Here is a 9,686-nt window from a genome sequence, read left to right on the forward strand (position 1 = left end):
TACAGATTACAGAAATACAAAACAACCTACTATTCGATTATTCGATTATTCGTCATTTCGGATAAAAATCGTAATACTCTCAGATTATTCGATTAATCGATTATTGTGGGGAAAAAAATAATCGCGTAGTCCTAATCCAGACATCGCGACTGTTACAACTATTATTAACCCGTCGTACGGCGCACAGGGTAAATAATTCCCCAGACTTAAATATTGTGTATAGATAATAAAATAATGTATTTAGGCGTTTGTCCTCCTCGGTAGCTTTAAATAATACAACTATAAATATACTGTTTGTTGTTTCACGTTATTTTTGTACATTTTGTTTTATTTAGAACGTATTAAGGTCGTATACAGTGATATCTGAAAATTATTTACCCCGTGTTTTTGTTTTTTAAAATCATAATATTTTTTAAACACTCTGTAGAATCTCTGTATATCTCTCACAAGTAGGTACCTATTATTAACTTATTACTTAGAAATGTTCAATAATATTAAGTCATAATACGGTGTTATCAAAAGCGAATATACTCGTAATATATTGGCGTCGAGGCCATATTCACTACATGAAAATACTATTATCTTTTTTAAAAATAGACTAAAATTAAATCCGATCGAGTAATTCGATTCTTAAAATAAATATGAATAGCAAACAAGAAAAATAGATCAATGAAGTTCAAATTATAACCTTGGGGTAAAAATTTACCCCGAGCGAGTAAATATGACATCCAAATGTGTGCGCCGTACGACGGGTTAATAATAAAATAGAACTTGTGTGCGCCGGTTGAAACACAGTGTATGCCACTTTAAATGCATTTGGTCCGTTTGCATCAAACCACAGTCCGACATTTGATTTAGAATTCTAATAATCCAAGAAGTACTTACCTGTAAACTGGATAATTTATATTTATTTTGTTTTTTTTGGTCCACTCTATAAAATAAATACTTTTTTTATCGAGATAAAAAAGATGCAATTTTTAAATGAGTGCAAAACTAATAGTAGGTATAGTTTTTTTTATTATTATTTTATTAGATTTTACCTGATAGCATTATTACAAATTTGTGTAGCAGCTTAAATACTCATTAAATGTTCAATATTCTTTTTTAAAACAATGAATATTTAACAGATAAGAATGAATAACATGTTTTTGAAATGAAATATTTTTATTTATAATATCATAATAATAATTATAATAAACTGATAAGTGTATCATAATTATAATTATCAACAGTTAAAAGAAAAATTAAATATTTACTGGGTGACATTCAATTTACGATTTTAAATAACTTATAAGTAGGGTTCGGAAGTTATCGCAATAAAATGTATTAAAATTGATTGTATTATTGTTGTAAAAAATAATTATTATTATTAAATTATTACAGTAAAAATTAGCCAAAATTGCATAATTGTTGTAAAAATACGTAAAGTTGGACTTGTAAATTGCAGTAAACTTTTTTAATTACTAAAATAAACTATTTAAGAAAAATGTTTACAATTATTTTTCATTAAGACTATAATATGAAAAATATGAGTTATTTTCCAAACTATTTCAAAATAAAAATTCATATTAATACCGGAATAGTGGTTTTAGACTGGTTTCCCAAGAACATACAAACAAAATTATCAACATTTAAAAACGCTTTATTCGAACAATTTATTTTTTAATAAATATTTGTGTGCCTACCTTAAAAATGATTTCACAGCACGACAAATGATTTCTTTAAATTATCAAACTCGAAAGATTTCCAATTTAAGGACAGCAAATCGTACAACTTGTGTTTCGTCTTACCAAATATTTCAAACACTGCTATGAAAATCGACAAAGGCCGAAATAACCATAAATTATTATATTATAATATTATTCTGACATATGTTGATATCTGATACGGTTTCTATCGTTATTTTATTTCTTACGTAAAAAAAATAAATTTAATCATATGACTAATATTTAAATGTCGAATGCAACAACTTCTGAGGCCTACTCATTAAAGCGGTTCGAACCGCATATGCCGTGATACCCGACCGAGCACGGTCGTTGTCGGCCGATCTTTTTGACGACCTGATTGAGCACGATAAAAAAAAATAAATATTGTGTACATCGTTGTCGGATTTTTACTAGTATGTATCGTATGTATTGTATTGTATGTGGATTACTAATAGGAAACTAACTTGAACGAAAAAAATTTCGCCATCGATTGATGGGTACCACGGAAGTTTAAAATAACATTGATCGATAGGAAACCAAAATCTTGTCTACAACGATTGAACTGTTATTGTATGTACCTACGCTGTAAATAATAGCCAGTCTGTTCTGTTGTCTCGTGTGCTCGTGTTGTATACCTAAATAACGTGTATTTTGCAAATTGAAATGGAAAATAATTAAAATAAAAATTATTTTATCCGAGATGGGCAAACAGTTAGCTAATGTCGGAGCTTTCAAGTGTAGGATTATTGGGATTAGGAAAAACGGTGAATTATTGAAATATTCTACACAGCGGCAACGTCGCGCCCGTTTTCGTGCTCAACCGTGCGGGGTTTTTTGGTTTAATTTTGGTTCCTATTGTTCGGTTGCAACCGTGCTCAATCGGGTTCCAGCCCGCACATGCTTTGCACGTGCCGGCACTCGTGCCACACGATTCGCGTGTCCAAGGAGGCTTGATCCATCGGTCCGTCCCGACGATCCCTCCTCTCCGCCGCCTATCACAGCCCGGCTTCGAATCTCACCGATTGTCGTGCGCGACGTCATCGATGGCGGTGACTCGCCACTTTTCATTTTCAGTTCATTCGTTCTTCTTTTCTTTTTTTTTTTTTTTTTGTTGTCTTTTACATTTTCTTTTTTCGCGTCGTTCCGGTGCCGCCTTGACCTGTGTACGTTTTTTAACTTGCGATCGCGTTTTGTTTTCCTACCAATCAACGACGCCTTTTCGTCGTCGTCGTTACATTCAACATAAATGGCGTCCTCGCCGCCACCGCAATTAATTAACGTGTGCGCGCCTTCGCCGTCGGTGTCCAAAACGGCGGGTACGTTCGTGTTGTTGTTGCCCGGATCGTGTGTGCTGTTTCATCATTGCTTGTCTGCAACTCCCATCCCGCAGTGTCAAGAATGATGACCATAATTTCCATCGTCGGGTGATAGTCGAATCTCTAATTATCATTATCATCACAATTATCATTGTAAAAAGTCTACGATCAGCGAATGAGCTTCTCTGGTCATTCATATCAGGGGTCTCCAAACTTTTTTATTGAAGGGCCACAAAAAATATCAAATGCTCTTAGCGGGCCAAAAGTTTATTAACACGTATAATTTTAAATTTTATGAAAATATAGGTATACAAATATAAGTCAACTTTAAATCTTTTTTATAAAATATCGTCTACCTGCAATGTACTTAAATATGATTGATATAAATTTAAATGATAATAATATATACATTGTAATTTTAATAATTCCACGGGTAACTGTGTTAGCAGAAAGGCTAATATTTTTAAAAGTATCAATTCTTTCTGGACAAATTTCTTCAACTGCTTGAATTATACATTCTTTTATTAAACTACCATCAGAAAACGCTTTTCCTCTTTTTGCCAATAAATGTGAAATACGAAAACTAGCCTTTGTAGCAGCTTCATTAATATTTTTTTGTTTTTTAAATAATAATTATTGTGATGAAAAATTATTTTGAAGTGACTGCAATTTATCTAACCGTAATTTCTCAGTAAATTTTGAAAAAGTTGTCTTATGTTTCGTTTCATAATGCCTTCGAATATTGTACTCCTTAAGTACAGAAATACTTTCTTTGCATATTAAACAAATTATTTTGTCACCTGAATAAATTACGAAATAATCCAACGACCACTTTTCATTGAAAACACGACATTCTGAATCTATTTTCCTTTTCAATCCTCTTCCTGACATGTCGAATTGGTGAATTAATAGGTAAAGAATAATATTTATAATAAAGGCACTGCAAATTTAGACATGTAACTGTACAAACGTTATGAAATGATTTCGTCGTATCGCTCGTCTATGTGACTAATCTCTCAATTATCGACGTTAAAACTAAAAATATAAAAGGAAATTGCAATGTCTGTCGTAATAAATTATGATACGTGCCCGCGATAACGGCTTTTTAAATTACACGTATATTTAGATATCTATATTTTATTTACCGTCTTATGGGTGCTGCGGGCCGTTTAAAAATTGTTCGCGGGCCGTAGTTTGGAGACCCCTGATTTATATTACAAATATTTATTAATTTATTATTATTCTGAAGCGCCTCATAAATTCAATATTTGTATATTGTTATTATTATTATTATTATTATAATTATTAAGAGCGACGCGCATCCATTGTATGCCTAGTTGTTGTTTTTCAATCATTAACGTTGAATCGTACGATCGGTCTTAACTATACCTACCTCGTAACCAAACGCGAGTTTTTACGGTCAACTGCCACAGCCGTAAGAGTCGCCACGGCGGTGACAAAGGCAATTATTATTATTATTATTATGGTATTATTAATTAACATGTCGATGATGCAAGCGTCCATTCTAAGAATAGTATATTTTCAATTTGTATTTATAAACAATTAACATTATAACTGCCGGTATGCAACAAGGCGATCGCACCTCGGCCCGTTATACCATGTACCAACAATATCATCTTAAAAATAAATTCATAATAATATTGCCGCCGGAAAAATGTTAATCACTATTATTATCTACGATCTGGGCCGAAACTAACCCCGACAACGGGTTCGATTTCGAGGGCGCTGGTTCTCGCCACCAGGTAGGATCCGTGGGTTTTGGAGAACGATAATTTAAACTTCTCTTGTCGGGGGGAGACAGCGAACAGCGAACTTGCGCTCAAGGGCGGTCCGGGGTAGCGGCTTCCACCTACGCGGGCCGTTCGCGTAAAACGTGTTTCGCGCTCTGAGTCACGGAGCCAAGTCGCGACTTTTGCAATTCCAAAGTCATTTTTGGAGCCTATACGGTGCGACGGCTGGTTAGACGGCGGCACACCGACCCGTCGTCTGGAGGGCTCGTTCTTCGTCCCTCGAGTGGCGGCCGGCACGTCTCACGTTAGCCTCGGTCAATATAATGACATTCCGAGGCCAAACGCGGTAACGGACGAAGGACCGAGTCGTGATGGTGCCTATCGCTCATTCCTATATGTTGGTAGCTGCCGGGGTGTCGTCCCGTAGGCGAGTTATGTTCAACCAATAACAACGTTAAGTTTACGAGTGGTACGTCGGGAGGCATGGTTAGCCCAAGGCGGCGCGTGTCCTACGTGTCTTTCCGCCGTTCTCAGTTCAGCTTTGGCTAAAACTGAGGTTGGACTCGACGGGGCTGTGTCATCGCTAGAGAAATCAAGCGAGCACCTGGCACTCCGGGCCCTATTTGGGGTTTTCACGGTACGAGAGTCGGAAACTTGGCGGGGAGCGGCGAAATCCGCTTGGAGTGAGTCCATCTACCCGTTGCGGCACCTTTCCGTAACTAGTACCTAGTGCTAATATACGGTATTGTGAACGATAAGAGCCGAGCTCAACCAAACCCAGGAACTACCATGTTATTATCTACGATAATCGAGGTTGCACCGACGACCTTAAAGTGTATAAAATTATGAAAAAATAAATTTACGTAGGGTCCCGCTAAATTCCGCGCTAGGCCCTAAGATCCATAGGGACGGTACTTAGTATAACAAGATCATTGTTTTCACTACCTCAACTTGATAAAATATTTTGTCGTAAGTTTAATTTTTGATAGTCAACTCTCTCGCTCGGTGGCCGCCACATCACAAACAATATTACTAAACGGTGGGTTGTTAGGGACATTTGAACACCGTGAGGTCATTGTTTTTCGAAACGAAATACTTTCGTCGAAACGACAGCAACTGTTAAAACATAATCGTCAGTGTACCCAAGATAAAATATTTTTACGTGTTGGTCGTTATGATCGACGTGGGCGTTTTTAACCACAGCCTGGTTCACGCTTATATTTTAACAACAAATACAATTTAAAACATGGTCTATGCAACAAATTTTATTTTAACTACGATTAAACAAGTTTATCTCTGTGTAAATATTTGGTGCAACCCGACATAAGTATAACATTTAAATATAAAATTAAATAATTGGATGATTATCAATTATAATACAGCAATACAAGTGTACAATAAACATGATTACGTGTCAATATGCTGGCTGATGTAAGCTTATCATGTATAATTTATAGTCGAAAACAATTCGATAATACGAACGAAAATAGAAGATTCCAAGTGTTATAATAACAAAATAACAATATTGTAATTCTAATAATAAGCTGAACGCTAATTCATCTGATAATTTTGTGATAGGTTGATGTAACTATTATTATTTATTATACGCATTTTTCAATAATTAATAATTCTTCCTAAACGTTATAATACGAGTATAATGGAAAACTTTCGTTTTTACCGTTTATAAATTGCACCCCTAAAAAATAGCCACCGGGGGTGACTGTCCCTTTTTCTCCCCTTTTAACCGTCACTGTTTTTAACGAATTGTTTTTCGCGTCGAATAGTTTGGACGTGATAATTCCTATCGTATAATAGTTCTCCATTGATGGTTGCTTGCAATTTTATATGAAACACAACTACGCACGTTGAAATTTATAGCGAAATCGTTATGTGCATTTCGATTGTGGTAATAAGGAGATTACATACAACGGAAAACAAATTTAAAATTCTAGAGGGGGCAATTGCCCCTTCTTTCCCCCTTCTGGGAACGCCCATGTGTGTACAGAGTGTCACAAGAGGACTTCCTAGTCTTAGCCTCTCGAGATGACTCATAAAATCCTTGTGAGGGACACCCTCAACGTAAAATGTGTAACTACACAATTCTATTGATCAATATGAAAACATAACCGAAAGCATGTTTGAACACGTTGCTTATTGTTTTTGAATTCTAATCGAATTTGAACAAACAGAACAATATTATTATTATATCTTTTATAACTACGTAGTAGGTAGTCATTTACACATACAGTCAAAGGCGTATTTGGCCATTTGACATCTTGGGTCATAGCAAATTTTAACTTAATTTTACCATTCTTACGAAATTATAAGGATTATAATATAAGATTATATTATAAGCGGCACCAAAATTAAAAAAAAAAATGTTTCTCGGAGCCCATCCCCTTTCCCCCTTTCCCGTCACTATCATGCAAGGTACTTATAATGTACATTTTAATTAGGACGTTACATAATAATTTGTTCTGAAATCAATGGTGTGATATTTATTTGGAACGCATTCTTTAAAAATTGTAATTATACTTCTATGTCTTGACAACTATTAAATATTTATCTTATTTACAGTACAAAAATAATAGCAGACAATTATTAACGAGAATGGCCTAGAAACTCATTCTATTTAATAACAACGCGAAAATAATTCATTAAACACGATTACCAAAAAAAAAAAATCATCATACGAATGTGCTGGTAGGTATATAAAAATTAATTACTACGAAATGCACCATTATTACTCAATTTAATACTTACAGTGATTAGTTTGATGGTAAACTTTACTCGTGATTAAGCTATTGCTCACAGTTTAAAGATGTTTTTTACGAGACGAAAACGTTTCTGAAAATGGAAATCGTATCAAAAATTCGTATCACAAAAATACTTGAATCGTTTTGTACGAATACAGACATAATACAACGTTTAACGTTCCTCGTAAATGCTCCGTGCTAAGTAGTAAAAACATGGTATTAATATGAAACGTTTCTAAATGTGATGAACATATTGGCGTAAAAAATGCTGTTTCTGTAGCAAAAAACCCATGTAGAACGTAGAACACATTAACGTATTCGATTTTATGGTGTAAAATATTTAAAACTGTGTATTTTATGTACACACAGAGTTAAATGAAATGATAATTGTATAATACTCGACGCATTATCATTTATTGTCATTTACTTATAGTTGACTGAAGAATCTCAGACCAGACCCTCTATCGAAACCGTTCAACACGAGCCGTCGGCTTTGTGAAATTATAATGAAATCAACGCGTTCGTCACACGTTTGTATTAAGGTAGGCTTTCCCTTGGCGATCAGCGAACGCGATCTACCGTGGTTTTTTTCGAAGAAAAACGAAAAGAACATGATCCATTATTTAAAAAAATTAGTGCGGAAGGTTATCACGAGATATTTATCAACGGTCGTTTGAAAAATAATTAAATCAAATTTAAAGAATTTTTTAGAACAAACCGTGATCAGTATGATTTTGTTTTAAATTTAATGAGAGACGACCAACAAGAGCCATAATGTTTAGAAACGCATTCAATCAAAGTTTCGTCTTCGACTTTGCTGAATGCGGTCATCGGAGCACTCGTTGTAGAAACACACGACCAACGTCAACCAGTAGTCAATCATAAAATAAGTGTCGAACCATATTTATTTTTTTTTTCGAAACAAAAATAAATCGCGGCGCGAGGGAAATACATAATATAATATACTTGATTGCACATTGTACCAGTAGTCGCGCGATAATGATGTGCGATCTTAGATCGCGCAAGGGAAAACGTACCTTTAACAGACGGACAGAGATGGAGGGAGAAAATGTTGTTAACTGTCCACGCGGTTCAGGCGCGGTCCGTCTTCAGGAACGTTCGTTGTGGTGCCCGCGCGGTGCTGGACGCCCAGCCGCTGGAACCGGACGAGCCGCTGCCGCGTCCAGTCGCGCACTACGCTCGCTGACACGACGAATATTGTATATATATATATACATATACAGGACGCGATACATTACGAACGGTCTTATAAAGACTAATTTTATTTCGTATTAGGAATACGTGTTCAAATGAACGACGTGAAGGTATTCAGAATATGTATCGAAATAATTCCAAAAAAATATATTTAGAATGAATTTTGGATACACTTGAAAAATTATAATACAATTACTATGTTTTATTTTTTAACTGTCTTTTTTTGTTCAAATACCGTTTCATGGTTTTCGGTAACCTCTTCAACACCTGCAACTTTTGTCTCAGTTTCCTCGTGATCGTTCCAATTATTCGTTCTCGAAATTTCTTGCCGATTTTTTGTGTCAACCTTCCCAGCGCATTGAGTTTAAGCTTCTTGGTGGTCACCTCACGTCGGACACGGCGGTTCGCTGAGCTCTTTATTAACGGTCCCCACGGGTGCGGTTCTTTCGTAGTCGGAATCTCCCCGGTCGTCTCCTCCTTGATTCCCAGTTCCTTGTTGTTCGGTTTCCCTTGCGGATTGGTAGTAGGCGCCTCCGTTTCAGCAACCGCATGTCGAACAGGTCCGGCCACTAATTTCTGGTTAGGTCTGTACGGTCGCGTTGTGTACGGTCTGTTTGGGGGTGGTTGATAAGTTGTCCGCTTCCACCCGGTCGGATCCCTCCTCCATTGTCTCAGTCCCTCGTTGTTCGGCTTCCCCTGCAGATTGGTAGTGGGCGCCTTCGTCTCAGCGACCGCACGTTGGACAAGTCCGTCCACTAATTTCCTCGGCGGTCTCCACGGGTGCGGTTTTTTCGTAGTCGGATTCACCCCGACCATTTCCTCCTTGATTCTCAGTTCCACGTTTTTCGGCTTCCCTTGCGGATCGGTAGTAGGCGCCTCCGTCTCAGCGACCGCACGTTGGACAGGTCCATCCACTAATTTCCTCGGCGGTCTCCACGGGTG

The 9,686-nt window shown here is 36.4% G+C and overlaps 1 protein-coding gene across 6 annotated transcripts in view; it reads right to left on the reverse strand.

Annotated features, from left to right (window-relative positions):
- Positions 1 to 8,925: 8,925 nt before the first annotated feature.
- Positions 8,926 to 9,686, reverse strand: part of LOC112687365 (proteoglycan 4-like) — an 18,559-nt gene continuing 17,798 nt past the window's right edge. For 2 of the 6 annotated variants that reach the window (XM_025560014.1, XM_025560016.1), the window contains exon 2: positions 8,926 to 9,683. In XM_025560014.1, coding sequence (XP_025415799.1) covers positions 8,940 to 9,683 — 744 coding nt within the window. In that variant the 3' untranslated portion in view covers positions 8,926 to 8,939. The other 4 variants (XM_025560015.1, XM_025560017.1, XM_025560018.1 and 1 more) reach the window with 4 other exon arrangements.

Source organism: Sipha flava, unplaced genomic scaffold (genome assembly GCF_003268045.1).
Source record: "Sipha flava isolate LNK unplaced genomic scaffold, YSA_version1 34_pilon_pilon, whole genome shotgun sequence".
Taxonomy (NCBI): Eukaryota; Metazoa; Arthropoda; class Insecta; order Hemiptera; family Aphididae; genus Sipha; species Sipha flava.